General features: G+C 38.3%; 1 protein-coding gene across 6 annotated transcripts in view; it reads left to right on the top strand.

The window, feature by feature from the left end:
• Positions 1-17,697, top strand: part of LIFR (LIF receptor subunit alpha) — a 118,228-nt gene extending 100,531 nt beyond the window's left edge. For 3 of the 6 annotated variants that reach the window (XM_016953394.4, XM_009449248.5, XM_063811282.1), the window contains exons 15-20: positions 2,361-2,462; positions 3,412-3,579; positions 6,691-6,852; positions 7,803-7,896; positions 9,999-10,077; positions 10,448-17,697. In XM_016953394.4, coding sequence (XP_016808883.3) covers positions 2,361-2,462; positions 3,412-3,579; positions 6,691-6,852; positions 7,803-7,896; positions 9,999-10,077; positions 10,448-11,071 — 1,229 coding nt within the window. In that variant the 3' untranslated portion in view covers positions 11,072-17,697. The remainder of the gene's footprint in view (positions 1-2,360; positions 2,463-3,411; positions 3,580-6,690; positions 6,853-7,802; positions 7,897-9,998; positions 10,078-10,447) is intronic. The other 3 variants (XM_016953396.4, XM_063811283.1, XM_016953393.4) reach the window with 2 other exon arrangements.
• Positions 17,698-22,356: the final 4,659 nt, after the last annotated feature.

A 22,356-nucleotide genomic window follows, 5' to 3' on the forward strand; every position in this document is an offset into this window, starting at 1 on the left:
ATTATCATGTATGAGTTCAGATTATTTTCCAGTTCTACTTGGAATACAGCCAAACTCCTCCACATGTATAATTGGCTGAAGTGGTAATGATCTTCCTGAGTTGTTCCCTTTATCCTTCCTTACAGTGCACTGTACTTATCAAGGACCCAGCCACATGCTACCCTTCTTTTCCTGCACCTTCCCTTCCATCCCCTCCCATGTTGCTGAATGAGCCTTACACGATTCCAGTCTGTCCTTTCTCACCTGAGCTTTTAGAATAATCAGGATGGACTGGGATAGGCTGGAGTGGATATAAATGGAGTATCTACCCATTTAAGTTTTAGCTGAGACCTGCAGGATATGGGGAAGCTGCCCCGCGATGATTGTGGGAAGAGAACTTTCTGTGCCAACTCAATTGAACAAAGACACAAAGCTTGAGAAAACAAAAACTCAGAGAAGTTAGATGCCTTTTCCAAGGTCACAAAATTAGTATGTGATAGAACCCAGGTTCAAATTCAGAGTTATTCAGAGCTTCAAGAGGCTGGGAATATTGTCGTTTATTTACTGCTGAGCTTCTGGAACAGCAAGTGGCACATAGTAGGCACACCTTTTATTCCTCTCTCATCCTGTTCTCTACTCATTAAGCTGTCCACTCTCTTTTTTGACCTTAGCACATTCCTAATGCTCTAACCTTCTCAGCCTCTTTTTTTAAAGTGTCAGAGCCCTATAAAATATTGTTAATAAATAATTTTAACATAAAAAGAGGTACAGATTTACAGATGTACATGCAGTATAAAATCATAACCTCAAGCATACCTTTCTCCAAAGAAAAATGTTACAAAACTAAACACAGTTGGCTGAGCTTGAGTTGCATTACTGCATACTTAGGACGTGCCAGCACATAACACATGTTGAAGGAAAGTGATTACAAGAAGAAAAGTTAATATTTTAGACAAGTTGATTCAGTTTTTCTTGGGTTGTATGATGTTAGAAGTTGACTACTGTCTCAAATTGGAGCCTGTAGGCCACTGGTGTTTTATAGGCACTTGATTGGAGAACTAATGCTTTAACCACACCAGAATAATTGCATTCTGCAAATTAAATGCAATGCCATATGCTGCCAATCCCCCCTGCGTGTCCCCCGGCATTATCTTCTTTCTTGACCACCACTGATGAGCATCTAATTGCCCTTCAAGGCCTTATTCAGATGGCCCTTATTGTAGCTGTTTCTGATCTTTTTAGACTCATTTGGCCCCTCACTTAAGATTCCATGGCATCTGATACATACCTCTAATATAACACACTGTTATGGTTACCCTTGTTCGTCTGTCTTCCCCACCACTCTGCAAGTGTCTCCATGCTTGACGTTTTGTGCATGTTTGTGTTGCTCACATTGTACACATTGCATTGTATTCAGGAGACATTTAAAAGCAGCCTTTTGAATTTAAGTTAAGGTACTTCAATTGGAAGTACCTCTATGTCCTGTGGAGTTAATTCAAAGTATTTCTATATCTTGTGGAGTTAACTCACCCAAGGACACTTAATGGTGATGTTATAAAGAGGAATAAACTCTAAGACCTAGTTCCTTTAACACTGAAGCTTCAAGGCAGAGTGCAACTTTTAATTCTGCTTCTTGGAACAAGAGGAGAGAGCAGTGGGTTTGTTTGCTTTTTCCAACTCAGAAATAACACTAGGTAAGGAAGGGATTTATAGAGGCATGATGTGGACCTTGAATGAATGGCTTAGTGAACTGACCCAGGAAGTTGATGTAGACTTACATTTTGTTCATTAAAATCAAGCAGTTGCCAGCACTTTGGGAGGCCAAGGTGGGTAGGTCACGAGGTCAGGAGTTTGAGACCAACCTGGCCAAGATGGTGAAACCCTTTCTCTACTAAAAATACAAAAATTAGCCAGGTGCAGTGGCGGGCGCCTGTAATCCCAGCTACTTGGGAGGCTGAGGCAGGAGAATCACTTGAACCCGGGAGGCGGAAGTTGCAGTGAGCTAAGATCATGACCCTGCACTCCAGCCTGGGCGACAAAGCAAGACTCCGTCAAAGAAAAAAAAAAAAAAAATCAAGCAATGATGATTTCTTCCTGGAAAAAGGAACAAAATGTAAGCCTTAAATCATCGTTGTTCTCTTCAATGCAATCCCATCTTATATTACTAAACTTTTTGTTAAAATAGAAGTAAATTTAATTTTTGTTTAGTCAATTTTCATTTGAATATTTACTAGTCTTTAAAATATGTATGTATTTTTTAATAAGAAAACATCTTTAAAATAGCTTTGGAAATTTTAGAGTATGTTATGAACTTGATGTTTCTAAAATAAATATTCATAGTAATATATTTATGAAAGTTTGCTGATATGTTCATCCTATAGATGAGTTTCGACCAGGTGTAAGATATAATTTTTTCCTGTATGGATGCAGAAATCAAGGGTATCAATTATTACGCTCCATGATTGGATATATAGAAGAATTGGGTAAGTTAAATGGGTACTTATTTATAAGAGCTCAAGGCAACATGAGAAATTATAAATTGGCAACAATGGTATGATTGAATTCTAAAAATAAGATGTATAATTGAAGGAAGGTAAAATAATTTGATAAATTAAAAAGTATTTGATTACTACTTTTTTCTCCTCCTCCTCCTCCTTTTTTTTTTTTTTTTTTTTTTTGAGAGAGGGTCTTACTCTGTCACCCAGGCTGGAGTGCAGTGGTGAGATCATGGCTCACTTCAGCCTCGACCTCCTGGGCTCAGGTGATCCTCCCACCTCAGCCTCCTGGGTAGCTGGGACTACAGGTGCATGCCACCATGCTCAGCTAATTTTTTTTTTTTTTTTTTTGTAGAGATGAGGTTTCATTATGTTGCCCAGGCTGGTCTCAAATTCCTGGGCTCAAACGATCCTCCCACCTCGGCCTTCTAAAGTGCTGGGATTACAGGCATCAGCCACTGCACTGGGCCTGCTTACTCTGAAATCATTTGTTGAATGTTTATATTTCACAATTTTACTCTTGTCCTCAGGAAAATTAAATCTGAACTTGGATGTCAAAAATATTTAATTAGTACTTTTACAAGTTTAAAAAACTATTAACTTCTTCAGGACTATCAATAAAGATGTGAAATACAAATGAAGTCTATCTGAATAGCCACTGAAAGATTTTGCATAGATTGCTTCCCTAGATATGTGTTTGTCTAAAAGGGATATTGTAAGTTCTACCTTTGTTCCTAAAAATATTTTTGTCTGTGGTTATTAGTATGTAAGCTTCACAAAAAAAGCGTTTGTGATCATCTCTCTCTGAAAGTTTATGATTAAATAAAGTTTTAATTCCAAGTTGAATTATTTTTGAGGCTAGAAAGCTCAGGAAACATTACTGTATTACTCTGTATTCATACACTCCCCTTTAGCAATTGACTTTTTCCTTTTACAGCTCCCATTGTTGCACCAAATTTTACTGTTGAGGATACTTCTGCAGATTCGATATTAGTAAAATGGGAAGACATTCCTGTGGAAGAACTTAGAGGCTTTTTAAGAGGATATTTGTTTTACTTTGGAAAAGGAGAAAGAGACACATCTAAGATGAGGGTTTTAGAATCAGGTAAGTAAATTGATAGCACAAGGAAAGTGTTTCTTAGAAGTTTCTCATTAACCACAACAGAAAAAAAAGGAAAGTCCTGCTCAGTAGTTTAGTACTGGTTTTCAAAACTATCTGAAAGATAGAGAAATGAAAAGGCAGTAATTCTATGAATATAAGAGTTTTAAGATTTTAGTATGCAATAAATGACATGTATAGTCTTTCAGAAATCATTTAAATCATTTATTCTGAAGCCGTTGATTATAAGCCTCATAGGACAGAAACCATCTCTTATTAGAGCTGTACATAATCCATAACAAGGCATCTCATGAAGTTTACTTCCAAAAAGAAATCTTGTACTTACAGCAGTGGAGGAGAAAAACTCAGGAATCCAAAGAGTTAGCTTCAGATCCTCAGTTGTAATTTGACAAAAAACCATTGGCCTATTAGCGTTTTAGCCATGCCCTTGATAAGCTGGAAAACTTAATTGACTTGATTGGGGATGTATTAAAAAGTACAGACAATCCTTGGAAATTGGCAAGTGTACATCCAAAGACTTTAGAGAATTCTCAGATTTACAAATACAAAATTACAAAATTGTACAGATTTCTGGCGTTTCCTTTCATTATATTTCTGCTGAGAATCAGATATTTCTTATTCATAGCTGCATAACACAAGCATATCATCTTTTCAGTTTGAGAGCTTTCATGTCCCTGGATGACCTCGCCTCAGAAAGAAATCATTTTAATTATTTAATGCCTGTCTGAGAAATAGAGAACTCCACCACAGTATGGCAGTGCTGGCCGAGCACTGTCTCAGTCACTCCCCAGAACACCTGCAGAAAGTGTGTGCCTCCCCTTCAGTCCCCAAGTTCTGCATTTCCTGAACCTTCATGATTGCTGGTGAATGAGGGACATCCTAAATATCAAATTCCACAAACATCCAGAGCCTAGTGTGACTTGCCTCACATGCTTGGAAATTTTACACTTGAACCAGTTAAAATTCTAGCATCTGGATTTCCAGTGAGACATGGTAGATTGGTCACTAAAGTTAGCATAAAGAAGGGGAAACACCCCCAAACTCTAATAAAGCCACAAGGAGAGAACAGAAGAGGCAAAACAACACCGAAAAAGAAGATTCAGAAATTTGTGGGTGGAAGTGGGGCAAATGACTTAAATGAGTGGAGGATTGTGAAATCTGTGTGGGCAGTCAGGCATTGTTGAGAAGGAACTTCTCCAGTACCTGCCAGACCAGGCCTTGGAGGCTGAGTGGTGAGGATCAATCTGGTCTGAACGGAGGGGTCGATTGAAGAACGTTCCTTAGAACCGAAGGGCCTAACTACAAGCAGATCCCCTTCTCTGCTGTTTCACTTACCATGGTTTCGCTTTCTGCCATTTCAGTTACCCCTGGCGAAAAGCAGTCTGAAAATACATGAGTTCAGTACAATAAGATACTTTAAGAAAGAGACCATATTTACATAATTTTTATTACAGTATATTGTTATAATTATTCTCTGAGGAAAATGGGAGGACTACTGTATATAGAGCCAAAGAATTCATTAAATACACAGCAAAATAAATAGAAAAAAGATCTATGCCAAGGTATGTCATTATGAATTTTCCAAGCAGCTAATGTGAAAGAAATGATCAGAGACAAGCAGGTCATGTGCAAGCAATCAGGAATAATAATGGCAATAGACAGCCCAGCAACACTCCAGATACTCGAAGATACCACAGAAGTCTCTTCAAAATACTGAATGAAAATTATTTTCAACCTAAAATTCGATACTCCACCAGTCTGTCAACCAACGTGAGAGAGAAATGCAGATATTTTGTACATGCGAGGCTGCAAACATTTACTTTCCCCATGTTGCTTTTCTCAAGAAGCTACTAGAAGAGTGCATCCTAATGAGGAAATGAAGTGAGGCCGATCCAGGAAGCCACAGGGGAGAGAGAGCAGGGAGCTCCAGGAGGGCCTCAGCCCTGGAGGCATCCAGTCTAGTGCAGGAGGCAAGGGATGGGTGGAGGGGAGGGCAGAGAAGATGTGGAGCTGGGATTTTGTTGTGTTTGACCACGTGGAAAATCTGAGTGTACATTGGAGGATATGGGAAGAATTATTGACTGGTATGTAGAAAATCAAGCAAATGAGGGAAAAAGCAGTTATAACAATGGGAAAACAAGAAAGGAAACATGATGACACCAAGCAATTTGTCTTAGCAGTAACCCATATTTATATAATCATAGTAATCCAAACACTGAATTCATCAAAAGTTCCGATGTTTCTATACGAATGATGTGGTGGGGGAAAGGGTGATGGTAGCGTAAAAGAGCTCTATCTTTATCTGCCCTTATAAAGTATGTGTAGATAAGGTCTAATAGTTAAAAGTCACATCTCTCTAAGTTTGCTACTTTGGAATATGGAGATAAATACCCAAAGAAACTTGATTACATGGCTTTTACAGTGGTTGTAGGGGGCGAGGGGAGGAGCTGGTAGAGAACTGTCACTTTTTGTTAGTAACCATTTAGTACTATTTAATTTTTTAACCTGTTATCCTGCATTATTCTGGTTAAATTTTTAAAAATAAAATAGTAGTTCAAATGATTCCTCACTCTTCCTTTTGAAGTTATAACCCAAAGGATTTCTCATTAGTCTTATTTGAGAGTCCCGATCACACTGATCCTTTTTCTAAGTGGTTTGGAGTCATCTCTATTGATCTGCAGGTTTGCTTCATCCCATCTTTCACTCTCACTCATAGGAAGGCTCAGCCTAAGTGGGTTTTGGTTGTGGTGGTTTTCATGCTTTTAGTAGCAGAAATGGGACTATTATTGATTGCCTGCTGTGTGCCAGGCATTATGCTACAGAATGTGTGTGAAAACTTCAAACAGCTTAAGTCATGATATTCTATTTCATCAGAAAAACTCCACTTGAGAGTGGTTTAAATAACGGGCCCATATGACACAGCTAATGACTGGCGTGGGGGTAGAGCTTGAACAAGGTAGTGGCAGCTCCAGAGTCCTTGGCTGGGATGGCCGCAGCTAGACCCACTTAGAAGGGCAGTTGGTGAGACAGGTGTGGGTAACCATGCATTTGAAACGGGTTAGAGATTAGTGCTAACATACTTCATTTTAAAAATAGGTCGTTCTGACATAAAAGTTAAGAATATTACTGACATATCCCAGAAGACACTGAGAATTGCTGATCTTCAAGGTAAAACAAGTTACCACCTGGTCTTGCGAGCCTATACAGATGGTGGAGTGGGCCCGGAGAAGAGTATGTACGTGGTGACAAAGGAAAATTGTAAGTTTCAGGTTGCTGTTGAGGTGCTTTCCATCCTGCATGCGTAGTGTTCCAGTGATTCTTGGTTTATGTAGGAACCCCTCCCCGCCCTTTCTAAAAAACATGCACATTTTGTTGCAGTTTTTGGCTGGTAGAGGGAAGGGTTAAAAAGCTGTAAGATTACTTCATGTTTATTCTTGTCAGTTATTTGAAGTTATTTCCAAATGAGTACCTAAGAAATTAATGAATTTGGGATACATCTGAAGTCTAGAGGTCTAAAGTCATATTGAATTTATCTAACGGTCAACATTTAAAAATATTTTGCTCCAGCTGTTATGTGATTTCTAACATATCTAGGGAAAAGTGAAGGAGATATTCTTAAAAAAATTTTTTGTAAAGCACAACACTCAAATTTGAGAGAAGAGTGATGGCCTTGACTGTCTTTCTGCGGTAAAGAACTTCACTTCGATCATAGGCTTATCCTCTACCCCTGAGTTGGAGTTCACACACGGCTCTTATATAAAGAGCCATGAGGATATGGTTCTATAAAGCAGTGATTCTCAACGGAGAGTGATTTTGTCACCTAAGAGATACTTGGCACTGTCTGGTGTCATTTTTGGTTGTCATAACTGGGGGATACTGCTGGTATCTAGCGGTGAGAGGCCATGGATGCTGTTAAACTTCCAGTAGTGCAAGGACTGTCTCCCCCGATCCTCTAGTGAAGATCTGTCTGGCCTAAAATGTCACAAGTATCAAGATTGAGAAACCCTACTTGGAAGAGTTTAAGTATTTGTATAAAAATTATCACAATACCTGAAAGTTAGATTTTAATAGTTTTTCAGTGTCCCTGCAGCAGTTAATTTTGTTTTTTTCCTAAATAATTTACCAACCTAAATACCTTCTAACATACATCTATTCTGTACTTCACACTAAAAATGGCGATTTTAATATTTGCAATACTCTCGTTTCAGCTGTGGGATTAATTATTGCCATTCTCATCCCAGTGGCAGTGGCTGTCATTGTTGGAGTGGTGACAAGTATCCTTTGCTATCGGAAACGAGAATGGTAATGGTTCTGCATTTACTCTTGCTGTTTTCTTCTTAAAGGCATGATTATAAGATTTGTAAGATTAGTTTATGTATTAAATAAGTGTATCTTTTTTGTTGTAATAAGTTAAAAATGTTTTAATTAGAATTAATGTTGGATTTAATATTAAGAACATGACATATTATTTAAAGGTCTTAATAGAGTCAATGTGTAAATTTTTTCTACTATTTTTCCTAATAATTTAAAGTCATAGCAGTTACTATTATAAAAAATATTTATAGGCTGAAATATGGCAATAGCTATCTACAAGATTAAGCATAATTTAATGATTAAGATCTCACTTGCCCTGGTGACCTATTTAGAAAATCTGGTCATTTTAATCATTTGCTCATTTATTCAACAAATATGAATGACCTCTTCCATGTGAAGGGGGATATCATATCATGGTGCACAAAACAAGCCATGGCTCTTATAGACTTGGAGCACAGTGTGGGAAGAGGGACAGTAAACCATAGGCATCCAGCAAGTGTGTGCTTGCAGAGTGTGAGTGGGTGCTAGGAAAACTGAACTAGGTACCCTGAGGAGACCAGCAGGGGGCTACGTCCTGCGAGCTGGTCGGCCATGGCCCGTCACGGCTGGTCTGCGGTAGAGTTCCAAAGGGTAAGGAGAGGGAAAAGAATGTTACAGACAGATAATTATTTCTTTGAGGGCCCTGAAATTGGAAAGAGTCAAACCTTCAGAGAAAGTGGGAGGAGCTGTGTGCCTGGTGAAACAGGAATGAGTGACATGAGGTGAGGTCAGCGGGGGCTCCGTGGGAGAGAGGGCCATGTGCATGGTCACCTGGCAAGAGCTGTCCTGGCTGGGTATGGAGCCAGTGGCTGCATTCATGCTTAGACCAGTCCTCACCGACCTTAAAAATGCCATCATTTATGACAAGAGAACATATTTTAGCAATCCTGGCTTATAAATCAAAATAGTAATAGTTGTAGAACTATAGAATAGTCTATTTTGGTAACCATATTCTCATTACCAAAAGTCACATTTTTAAAACAACTATTAGGCCGGGTGCAGTGGCTCACGCCTGTAATCCCAACACTCTGGGAGGCCAAGGCAGGCAGATCACAAGGTCAGGAGATCGAGACCATCCTGGCCAACATGGTGAAACCCTGTCTCTACTAAAAATACAAAAAATTAGCTGAGCATAGTGGCACGTGCCTGTAATCCCAGCTACTTAGGAGGCTAGGAGGCTGAGGCAGGAGAATCACTTGAACCAGGGAGTTGGAGGTTGCAGTGAGTCAAGATTGCACCACTGCACCCCAGCCTAGCAACAGTGCAAGACTCTGTCTCAAAAAAACCAAAAAAACAAAAAAAACCCAACTATTAAAGTACGAAAAAAAGAAAAATAAGACAAAATAAGAAGGGAGTTTAGAAGTTAGAGTGTTTCAAACTCACATTAACAAAGTTATTTTTTCTGTAGGAATTTCAAGTAATACAGTTCTTTTTAGTAGCTATAAATATAAAAATATGATAGGACACTGAGCAAATCTCATTTTTGGTTGCGTTTAGTTTTCGGTCAAGATTAATAGCCTTTTTCTTAGCACAGCCTGCAGTGTACTCGTGATACGTGGCTATCACTTTTATGACCACCTCGGTAAAGGCAAATCTCATTTTTGGCTGCATTTAGTTTTTGGTCAAGATTAATAGCCTTTTTCTTAGCACAGCCTGCAGTGTACTCATGACATGTAGTTATCACCTTTATGACCACCTTTTTAACCACCTCAGTAAAGCAGTGCCATGGGATCACAGCTGTTCTTACATAGTCCAGATCCTTTGGACTAGATGGCACAGCCACAATTTTAATTACTTGCTTTCCATTTTCATGAGATACATGGGTATTATAGTTCCAGAAATGGAATTCTGTTTATGGTTTTCAAGTTGGAACCTCTCAGTGCATTGTATAGACAGCTGTAGTGAATGATCACACTAAAGATCTTCCATTTTAATCTCAGATGTGCATTAAAGGATTCATAAATACTTCAAAATAAGCCTGATGATTTATTAACTTATTATCTAATAATCTTAAAACTATTAAATTTACTGTAATAATTTTTTATTTAAAGGATTAAAGAAACCTTCTACCCTGATATTCCAAATCCAGAAAACTGTAAAGCATTACAGTTTCAAAAGAGTGTCTGTGAGGTAATCTTTTATTTTCTTATATTTATCTTTGATGTGCTGGCTTCTTTTTTTAATCTTTTGTGAAAAGTTTTTAACATGCAAATGTCATTTTAATTAAAAAGTATTGGGAAAATTGTATACTTTAAAACGTCTCAGTTTCTAAAATTATTAATTTTAAATTATACCATGCTCTTTTTTCTCCCACAAATATTAATAACAAGGAAAATACTGATACGGAAGAAAAAAGTGGCTGTGCTGTAGTGTGAAATACAGAGTAGTAGAGACACCTGTTTACAAGCAGATTGGGGAAAAATGTGTCCCTTTTTATAGGAGGAGCATTGCAATGGCATTTAGTGCTATTTTTAATCACTGTTTTTAAATTTATTTCTAGGGAAGCAGTGCTCTTAAAACATTGGAAATGAATCCTTGTACCCCAAATAATGTTGAGGTTCTGGAAACTCGATCAGCATTTCCTAAAATAGAAGATACAGAAATAATTTCCCCAGTAGCTGAGCGTCCTGAAGATCGCTCTGATGCAGAGCCTGAAAACCATGTGGTTGTGTCCTATTGTCCACCCATCATTGAGGAAGAAATACCAAACCCAGCCGCAGATGAAGCTGGAGGGACTGCACAGGTTATTTACATTGATGTTCAGTCGATGTATCAGCCTCAAGCAAAACCAGAAGAAGAACAAGAAAATGACCCTGTAGGAGGGGCAGGCTATAAGCCACAGATGCACCTCCCCATTAATTCTACTGTGGAAGATATAGCTGCAGAAGAGGACTTAGATAAAACTGCGGGTTACAGACCTCAGGCCAATGTAAATACATGGAATTTAGTGTCTCCAGACTCTCCTAGATCCATAGACAGCAACAGTGAGATTGTCTCATTTGGAAGTCCATGCTCCATTAATTCCCGACAATTTTTGATTCCTCCTAAAGATGAAGACTCTCCTAAATCTAATGGAGGAGGGTGGTCCTTTACAAACTTTTTTCAGAACAAACCAAACGATTAACAGTGTCACCGTGTCACTTCAGTCAGCCATCTCAATAAGCTCTTACTGCTAGTGTTGCTACATCAGCACTGGGCATTCTTGGAGGGATCCTGTGAAGTATTGTTAGGAGGTGAACTTCACTACATGTTAAGTTACACTGAAAGTGTTCATGTGCTTTTAATGTAGTCTAAAAGCCAAAGTATAGTGACTCAGAATCCTCAATCCACAAAACTCAAGATTTGGAGCTCTTTGTGATCAAGCCAAAGAATTCTCATGTACTCTACCTTCAAGAAGCATTTCAAGGCTAATACCTACTTGTACGTACATGTAAAACAAATCCCGCCGCAACTGTTTTCTGTTCTGTTGTTTGTGGTTTTCTCATATGTATACTTGGTGGAATTGGAAGTGGATTTGCAGGCCAGGGAGAAAATGTCCAAGTAACAGGTGATGTTTATTTGCCTGACGTTTACTCCTTTCTAGATGAAAACCAAGCACAGGTTTTAAAACTTCTAAGATTATTCTCCTCTATCCACAGCATTCACAAAAATTAATATAATTTTTAATGTAGTGACAGCGATTTAGTGTTTTGTTTGATAAAGTATGCTGATTTCTGTGCCTACTGTATAATGGTTATCAAACAGTTGTCTCAGGGGTACAAACTTTGAAAACAAGTGTGACACTGACCAGCCCAAATCATAATCGTGTTTTCTTGCTGTGATAGGTTTTGCAAGCCTTTTCATTATTTTTTAGCTTTTATGCTTGCTTCCAGTATTTCAGTTGGTTGCCCTAATATTTAAAATTTACACTTCTAAGACTAGAGACCCACATTTTTAAAAATCATTTTATTTTGTGATACAGTGACAGCTTTATATGAGCAAATTCAATATTATTCATAAGCATGTAATTCCAGTGACTTACTATGTGAGATGACTACTAAGCAATATCTAGCAGCGTTAGCTGTCCATATAGTTCTGATTGGATTTCGTTCCTCCTGAGGAGACCATGCCATTGAGCTTGGCTACCCAGGCAGTGGTGATCTTTGACACCTTCTGGTGGATGTTCCTCCCACTCATGAGTCTTTTCATCATGCCAGATTATCTGATCCAGTCCTCACATTTTTAAATATAAAACTAAAGAGAGAATGCTTCTTACAGGAACAGTTACCCAAGGGCTGTTTCTTAGTAACTGTCATAAACTGATCTGAATCCATGGGCATACCTGTGTTGCAGGTGCAGCAATTGCTTGGTGAGCTGTGCAGAATTGATTGCCTTCAGCACAGCATCCTCTGCCCACCCTTGTTTCTCATAAGCGATGTCTGGAGTGATTGTGGTTCTTGGAAAAGCAGAAGGAAAAACTAAAAAGTGTATCTTGTATTTTCCCTGCCCTCAGGTTGCCTATGTATTTTACCTTTTCATATTTAAGGCAAAAGTACTTGAAAATTTTAAGTGTCCGAATAAGATATGTCTTTTTTGTTTTTTTGGTTGTTTGTTTGTTTTTTATCATCTGAGATTCTGTAATGTATTTGCAAATAATGGATCAATTAATTTTTTTTTAAGCTCATATTGTATCTTTTTAAAAACCATGTTGTGGAAAAAAGCCAGAGTGACAAGTGACAAAATCTATTTAGGTTCTCTGTGTATGAATCCTGATTTTAACTGCTAGGATTCAGCTAAATTTCTGAGCTTTATGATCTGTGGAAATTTGGAATGAAATGCAATTCATTTTGTACATACATAGTATATTAAAACTATATAATAGTTCATAGAAATGTTCAGTAATGAAAAATATATCCAATCAGAGCCATCCCTAAATAGTGTTCTCTTGTCTTCCTTTGTATCCTCTTTGGCTCCTTCCCTTAGCTTCCACCCCAGACATCAGACCTGGGGCTGCCTTCTCTCCCTGCCAAAGCTTGCTGTTAGCATTGTCTGCTTGCCCTCAACTCCTGCCTTGTTCCCTGTTGAAATGTATCAATCCCGTACTTTATCTCTCCAGGACAAGGATAAGTGTGGCTACAGTAAAAGTTTATTGCTCTAAACGACGGTAACCTGAGATAATGAGAAAAGGCCAGAAGAGATTGTTTGATCTCTGTCTGTCAATATATATGCATTTCAACTGTGACCATCTGGATCCAGGGCCCTTTCTAACCTATATAACGACTCATTTGTTTGGTTAATGATGAATATCACTGGGGCTCTTAAGTCCTTTTGTTCTATCCAAGACTTCATTGTTTTTTTCTATATGAAAAAAGTGCAGAATATCACTCACCTTTCCCCTACTTTTGGATCCCCTACACGAGGATCACTAGCTTAATGAGAAGCAGAGTAACGCTATTAAGTCTGGGCAAGCTCCTTATAAGTTGCTGTGTGCTTAAAAGAATGTGATTTATGTCTGGGGCCAAAGCAGTTTTCCTTCTTTTCCCTCATTGAATTCAAGACAGCTAGACCCTTGTGTAGATCCCAGGATATTACCTCTACTCCCCCGAACCTGTGTGTGTAGGGAGAGTAACAACACGGGAAGAGGGGAGGGAAGTTGGAAGGAGATTGGTCACATGTTCAGTTGTCTGAGATACTGGTAAATGTGCGCTGTTTGTCAATGAAGGTTGCATACTTGCATTTACAAGGTGGTCTCATACTGATTGTGCTCTGTCCAGTTAGATTCGTGGCTTCTCCCTTGGAAGCTACAATTAAAGACTAGTTAGAAGCAGAGGCTAGATGTGTTCTCTCCAGCCCTTACTGACTGGGAAAATAATTGAGAAATCCCTCTTTTCCTCAGTGAAAGCCCAGTCATTGGTTAGAAAAATCTAATTGTCAAACTAGCATTATGTTCCATCATATCTGTGGGATAGTAATTCATGTAAGACACATTTTTACCTCTCTTACAAGTCAATTCACTTACAAGCCAGTTTCAAATCAAGCTTCCCTTGCGAGGAATGGAGATCATTATGGGGCTTATTATGACTACATTTCTTTTATGAGTGACCATTTTAAATAATTAATATTTTATTTAATATTAAATTATTAAAGACTTAGCTAGACTTTTAACATTAGATGAACGTTGTGAATCATATATTGCATAGATTAGCACATGTATGCAATCTAGGTCATCAGTTTGTTGAATTTATACAGCCCTAGATTTGAGATTGTGGCCCTGAGTATCTGGATAGTTGAGTTGTGTGTTTATGTGCTTATGTGATAGAGGTGCTTTGTTCCTGCAGCTTAGAAACAGAAGCAGCCATTCACTGAGAAGCTTAAGAGAGGAAGTATCAACCTCATTTTCCAAACCAGCATTACTTTCACCGCTCATGGATCTGAAAGATTACACTTAGAACATTTAGTACTATTATACTCTCAGAAACTGTGGTAAAAAGTCACATTTTCAAAACTTCATGCATATTGTATTCTTGTTGGAAATAAGTCCTGTAGTTTCTTAATTGTCTTCATGCCGTCCATATTTAACAAACATTGCAAGTCCTTTTTATATTTGGGTAATTATTTGTAATTTAGTGAAGGAGACTAGGGGATGTTTTCTTCCAAAGGGAATTTAAAATCAATTTTATGGTATTTTGAAAGTAAAATACTCCTTAACGTGTCAATATTTTTAAAATGTTATCTCGAAGTTTTCTATTGCTCAGGTATATAATCTAATAAAATTTTTTGTTTGCTCTAAGGTTATTTTTGCTATTCTCTATTTTGAATTATGTTAAAATTTGTGTGCATTTTATGAAATGCCTTTTTTCTTATTTTGAAAGTGTAAAATTGGGCATCTCAGAGTAAAATGTGGGATTATTAGCTACAAAGACTAGGCACATTGTGAAAGCTCAGTAACTAATTTTCTTGACTGAGTCCTATCCCAGAGTGTCACAGATTCAACAGAATTTTCCTGAAGGGTGATACACACCAAAATCTAGCTTGTGTGGATCTGAGACTATTGACTCAAAGATTCAAATCTACTTCGGAAGTGACTCCACGGTTTGAGTGAAAACTGAGGAAGGACTCATGCCTGTATATCACTAGATATCTTATTTCTCCATAATTTTAAGTGTTCATAATTTCTTCTTCTTTGATGGGTGTGCAACTGGGGCATGTTTGTACCAGCCAGCGTGTGTTCTGCCCAACAGTGTGTCCGTGTGTGAGGTTAACTGATTCAGAACTCATTCTCTTGATAAACTATTCTTGAAAGCATTTATTTTAAGTCTTTATTTCCTGCTGAAATGAAGTTTCATGCTGTCATGCCCATCTTATTTATTCTAGAAGAAAATTTTCATAGAAGAAAATGATTTATGGCCAAAGTTACAGAACATTCATCTTTTAGACTTAGCCTTAGAATATCATTGGAAATTACTTGGCTTGAATTTGGTTCATTTTTATCTTTATGGATTATGTACCAGGGCTATTAATAATACTTAAACCCCTTATTTTGCTATGGTGGTTAGATTTTTTTATTCCTTTTCAATTAGTGCTGTTAATTATTACATGGTCGTATTCGTGCTTATTACAGATGAACTATTTTTAGTGCCAGTGTAAAGGATTAAGAATAACATTCAATTAGTTGGCTATTTCAGGCTTTATTGTACATGGTAATGTTTCAGGGAGTGTGATTTGGTCTAGAATATATCCAGATCCTTGTAATTATGATATTGGGTTATGACAGGATTCTATTATTTTTAGCCATGAATGGTGTTTATTTTTCCCTATATTAGGAATGTTAATATTTGGATTATCAGAGTCCATGTTATAAACAGAATTTACCTATGCAAGACAAATTCTAACTGTGCAACATTTTCATGAGAATTAAAAGTTGTGTGTTAAGGGGAAAACCCTCTGAATGTTTTTATGTGTAAGTGCCTAAAGAACCATAGAAACAGTACATCAAAAGCTCTTATAAAAGAAAAACTGATTGAACATTAGCCAGAAACAAAATATGATTTACATTTTTTTTTGGTTGCTGGGACTGAATACCCTAAAAACTAAGAGATGTGAGTGGGGAAAATGTCTAATTGATAAGAAAGTTGATTTATATTATATTTACATGCATCTTCTAAGATTGCCTTTACAGTAGCCAATCAGAACTTAAAAAAAAAAAAAAAAGCTAACAACATAGATCCTATGTGTTGCCCTTAAGACTAAAATACTTTGCACACGTGATTGAATGGCTCACTTAAGTTGTTGAATTTCCTTATACATTTAAAGTGTACTTCCGTTTAGAATTATTCCATTTTAAATGGGTAACTTTCAGCTTCCGAACTATTTTCCTAAACATTCCAGTAGTGTATTATAAAAGATCAAAATATCTCTAGGTGGTAATACAATTTTCATTTATAATGTGGAAAAGTTAACTGTTAGGTTTAACATTAGTATTAGTGTTTTTGCAATTGCTCATAGAAAAGAACACTGAATAATGGTTTTCATACAATTTTTGTAAAACATTCTTCTCCCAGTTTGATTCCAAATGCTTTTCCCCAAATTGTCTAATATATCATAAGCTAGTGTTTCCTTGTATTTAATTTTTCCTTCCAACACAATATTTAGGAAAAATATGAATAACATTGTGAGTAGCGGGAGACAACACGAAAAAGAAACCTTTCATTGTTGTGGAGGGGTAGGTATTATGTGATTGATGACCTTCCTGGCATTTGTTTTATCCTGTTATTTTCTCAAAAAAGAGCACGGCTTTTTCTTAAATACATTTAAATTCAGAATTGCTTGCAAAAGATTGGCCTGGATAGATAGACATCCTAGATTTAAGATAGTACCATCTTAAAAGTATGTTGAAAGGTAAAATAAATCATTTCAAAATACTTAACTTTCCTAATAAGAATGTTAGGTTTTCTTCTCTTTCATTAGCTGGCCATAAGTCAAGGTCCTTATAACACTAAGAAATTACCTTTTTTTACTTTCAAAATTGCATTATAGTGAATTACTGTTTACAAAATACACATACTGTGAACAGATATAAGTTTCTGTCTTTTATAAGGTTTGTAGAATGAATGTTTTTTTAAAGTGAGTATTGTATGTTAAATATTTTAAGTTTTTTATAAATACTAGTAACTGTTTACTAATTTTTGTTTGGTCAAATGCTTGTAAATGTAGCTGAAAGAAGATAGGGAGAAACTGCGGATCCCAAACTGTTCCCTTTTTCATTTCTTGAAATGTTACCACTACAGACATTTTTTTAAGGTGAATAAACAGTTGTGATGTGCTGTACCTAAAATCATGTTTAATCATATAAGGAAACATTTCAATACACTTATACAGGAAGAAAACTATAGATGAAGTACATGTGTGTGATTCAGTCTGATTCACAGAATTCTGAGAGTAATATGGAATAAAACAACTCCACTTAGATGATAACTGAAGCATTTCCTGCCTTGTGAAAATTTGGATATTAAATTGCTGTTAGAATGGGAAATTTGGACACTTTATATCATTGTATAATTTCAGAATTTAGTTTCTGTATCTTTTGGAAAACATGATTATAGCAAAAACATAGAAAATAATCTATTACTAAAACACCATAAATGTAAAACTAGTATGCTTGGCTGTTAACTCTAAAGATGTTACTTATGTCTGTTTTTAAAACATGCATGTATTTAACAATTTTATCATAGTATTGTCATGGAAAAAATAAATATATTTTCTTACATCTTACACTGACAGACTTGGGCATTATTGGGTTTTTCCCCATGTTGCATACTTAGGAGAAGTGGCTCTGCTTTGTTGTTGTATTTTTTTGTTCTATCCCGTAAGAAATACAGTGGTTGTAAAGCAATCACATAGCGCTATGGATGTATTTTTAACATTTGAGTACATTGCTGTGCCATTGGTGTAACATCCATCTGTCCATTAAGTCATTATTGTTTACCTGAGAAGTTAGCATCAAAATAATCAAATAGTGGGAATCCAACATTAGCAAATAAATAATAAATACTGGTCTTTAAAGTAATGGTTTTTAGTTTATGTCCTCTGAAAACAGCTTAAACATTCCTGAAGATTCTGAGAATGTATCAAAATTTTATTTCAACCTATTAGGAAATACAGTCACAGATTTAGCAAAACCAGTAATTTTAAAGTATAAAGTGATCTTAAATAGATGTTCTTAAATGGAGAAATTAAGTCCTTAGTCATATGTATAGCCTAGACTTAGCCAGATTGAAACATGAATGGGCCTGGATTTAACCAGAAGAAACTGCAGACCAACTCAATTGTGAAAAGCGTGTTAGTATTTAAGTGCTAGGAAGTTCATACATATGGCCTGTTCTTTGGGGATTCTCAATGCATAACTTGTTTCCCAGATGGTGAGTTCTTGAGTCAAGATGTATAGCACCCTCAACCCCGGGAACTTTTAAAAAGGATCAGAGAAGAATGATGAGATTATTGGGAGAAAAAATAGACATGTATGAAAAAAATGTTTAAAGGTATTCAATGTCAACTAAAATGTTAGCTTACAAATAAGTTCTTCACAAAAGAACTATAATAATAGCTTGTTATGAGTGGCTTATAAATTTGATCTTACTAGCTTTCTCCTGGAGTGATCAACAATAAAACTGAATTGAAAATATTCGTTGTGCTGGTCCCAGGGAAGATGAAATAACAAGAGATGCCTTGAACTGATTTGTGCTTAAATTGGAGATGATTTTATCCCTGGGTGATTAGTTTCAGATTAGAGACAAGAAAAGCTTTTGAGGATGACCTTGAGAAAGACTGTTAAGTGATGGCCAGGTGCAGTGGCTCACGCCTGTAATCCTAGCACTTTTGGAGGCCAAGGCGGGTGGATCACGAGGTCAGGAGTTCGAGACCAGCTTGGCCAACGTGGTGAAACCCCATCTCTAAAAATACAAAAACTTAGCCGGACGTGCTGGTGCGTGCATGTAATCCCAGCTACTCGGGAGGCTGAGGCAGGAGAATCGCTTGAATCTGGGAGGTACAGGTTGCAGTGAGCCGAGATCACACCACTGCACTCCAGTCTGGGCAACAAGAGCAGAACTCCATCTCCAAAAAAAAATAAAAATAAAAAAATAAAAAACCTTTTAAGTGGAAACAACATTAAAATGAATGCAATCCCAGTGTATGAACCTCTGTCTCCAAACCTTCCAAAGTTATGAAAGAATGTCAAGCCTCAGCTCAAACAAATCTTTATTCCCCTTCCTGCCCTCAGCCTGCCGTAACTCTGCTCGAGGCTGAGCCTCTTCCAGCTCTAGAGGCACTTGCATACTCCCCTCACCTACACCATCCTTGGAGTTGATGCGAGCCAGGGACTGAAAGCCTTGAGGAAGCAGAGTGTTGAGCACAGATGTACCCTCCTAGTCCTAAATTGCCCAATTACCAGTGCAGGCAACATGCCACCTTCAGAATGGAACCTAGACTCTAATTTCCTCAATTACCATTGTCGCTCCTTTCCTTTCCTGTGTTGGCTGAGGCTGGGTTCACACCTTTTCCGAGTCAGCCGCTGCCTTGCAGGAGGCTTCACAGGCCTGGCTCCCATCCCAGCTTCACAACTCACTATCAGGATAAGCTTTGGAGAGTTATTCAGCTTCTCCCCGTTTCCTCGTCTCTGAAACGTGGCTCTTCATGCCCACTTTTGCAGGACTGGGGAGGATTAGACAGAGTACATCATGTTCCCAGCAGTGGATGTTTGTTACCCATGCCTCTTCAGAAACTACAGGAACACCTAAGGCCTTAAAGGTATAAATGCCTCCGCACTTGTTTAGCTGCTCCTTAGGTCATCTCTCCCATTTACACAGAGAGAAGCTGCACAGCACAGGACCTGCAGGGGAGCCATGGCATCTGTCCCCACAAAATGAACACAAGGGCTTCACTTAGATGACTTCTTCCATCTGCAGGGCCCAGTTTAGGCCTTGCTGGCTCAGAGAAGCCTTTTCCAGCATCGCCAGGCCCTCAGTCCTGTGCCTTCCCAGGCCTGTGTGTCCCCACAGCACCAAGCACAATCCTAACGCTTGATTTGGGAATGGGAATTGAACAATGTCTCGGGCTCTTACATCCATGAAGCTTAGTGCAGGATCTGCCACATCTCAGGTGCTTGATTAATATTCTTTAAATGTGCCTTGAGAAAAACGTGGTTTAATGTGTTTCCCTGGTTATTAGAAATATGTTATTTTACAGAGGGTGATCCCTTGCGGGATAGTCTCAGACTGTGCAAGACAAGGGAACCCGGTTAAGGACAAGGATGGGAGGCTCCCTGTAGTAGCTCAAAGCAGCTCCTTCCCCAGATTTGGGCCATCTTGCCTTGTAGTAAGTAGATGCTTAAGATGTGTTGAATGCAATTACCTTATTCTCCCTAGACAGAAATTTACTCTTACCTTCTTACCTCTTTGACAACAGCAGATGGGAGATAAATGGCCTTTATCCGAAGTGACAACAGGTTAGAGTCCTTCTACACATTGTCTGTCACCTCCGCCCTCTGCCATCTCCTCCCCAGTTTGAACCTTGTTTTCATTTTCTGTGGGTCAGGTTCTCCATATCCTTCCAACTTGTATGGACAACTTGCATGACCAAGTGATCCATTCTGGCCCCCGTCCCTCTTCCCCAAACTGCATATCTGCTTCTCTGGAAGATAGTCTTGGCTTTGATATTTCAGGCATCTAGTTTGTGGGCAGGTAAGCCCTGGCATGTTCCTCAGGCCACACCACTGTAGTCTCCTATTCCACCCGGAAATAACACTTATCTCCTTACACACAAAACTTTCTTCCCTCAAGCAAGACCTCCTCAAGCAGCTGGGCCCATGGTCCAGGCTCCTCCAAGCTTATGGCCTTGCCATCAGGGGAGTCCTCGCCAGCTCACTGTGAGGACTCTGGCCTGGCTTGTCATGTGCTCATTCCTGGTTCAGTCCTGTGGCTGGACATAGGTTCTATTCAAAGGACATTTTCACAAGAGTTGGAGAAAGATGAGTCCCTCCAAAAGAGGTGATATCCTGAGTAGACAGAACAAAAAATACTCACTGAAGTAAAACTAGAAAATCAATGGAAAAGAAAAAGAAATCACACAATCTTTTTTTTTTTTCCAAGACAGAGTCTCGCTGTGTCACCCAGGCTGGAGTGCAGTGGTGTGATCTCGGCTCACTGCAACCTCCGCCTCCCGGAGTTCAAGCGATTCTCCTGCCTTGGCCTCCCCAGTAGCTGGGACTACAGACTGATGCCACCAAACCCGGCTAATTTTTTGTATTTTTAGTAGAGACGGGGTGTCACCATGTTGGCCAGGCTGGTCTCGAACTCCTGACCTCGTGATCTGCCTGCCTCAGCGTCCCAAAGTACTAGAATTACAGGGGTGAGCCACCATGCTGGGCCCACACAATCTTTTTATGCAGCATTAGGTCTTTTCAACATTTTACTGTTTATCCTTTCGGAAATATTTTCCTATGTGAATATGTGTGTGTATATATGTACATGTCTATTCATATATATGTATATGTGTGCATATATAAAAGAATTGTAGATTCTGTTTTGGAACTTGAATTTTTATTTCACATATTTTGAAAATCTTTTCATATATGGTACTCTTTCATGGATATATGAAATCCCAATGTATGGATGAACTATTCTGTATTCTGGACATTTTTCTATATTCATACTTTTCATTAAATAATGGATAACTTTGAAAGTCAAGCAAAAGTGTTTGGCATTAGTTTGACATCTGAATTTCATACTAAAAGCCATTGGCACCTTATACACAAAAACACCCAAACCAACTTTTCTGTGTCATAAAATACTGTCTTTTATAAGTAACTGGCTACCAAAGATGCTGATGCAGAGTTCCATGGATTCCCTGCTATTTCCTCTAAGTTGTGGGCTGCTTGGGGTCATGCTGAGTGGCCACTGGAAAGGGCAGCTGCCTGACAATTTCCTCAATCCCCCTGGGCACCCACACCATCAACTGTACCCCAGCCTAGGTCCTTAGTCATGGCAAAGGGTCCCTGGACCCCAGGAACACAGGATTTTCAGGAACTATAAATAGGAATTTTTAAGTACGGTTATGCTCTCTGAGAACAGAACTCCCCTTATCTTATGTGTGTTTGTCTCATTGTTTAGGGACACAGCTGACCGTGGCATAGCCTTTAGTTGGGATGGCACAGGACAGAGGGTGCATTTTAGGAAAACGAACTTGGTTTTTGGGGAGGTATCATCTGGAGGTGGGAGAGACTGAAAGTTAGAGTTGATCAGGGTTGTGGTAGGCAGGACTCTACGAAGGCCCCCGAGATGCTTGCATGGAACTGTGGAAATGGTGTGTTGTCACTCCCACAATTAGGCTACTTATCAGTTGACTTGGAGTTAATAGGCGATGATCCTGGGTGGG

This window comes from Pan troglodytes, chromosome 4 (genome assembly GCF_028858775.2).
Source record: "Pan troglodytes isolate AG18354 chromosome 4, NHGRI_mPanTro3-v2.0_pri, whole genome shotgun sequence".
In the NCBI taxonomy this organism is placed as follows: domain Eukaryota; kingdom Metazoa; phylum Chordata; class Mammalia; order Primates; family Hominidae; genus Pan; species Pan troglodytes.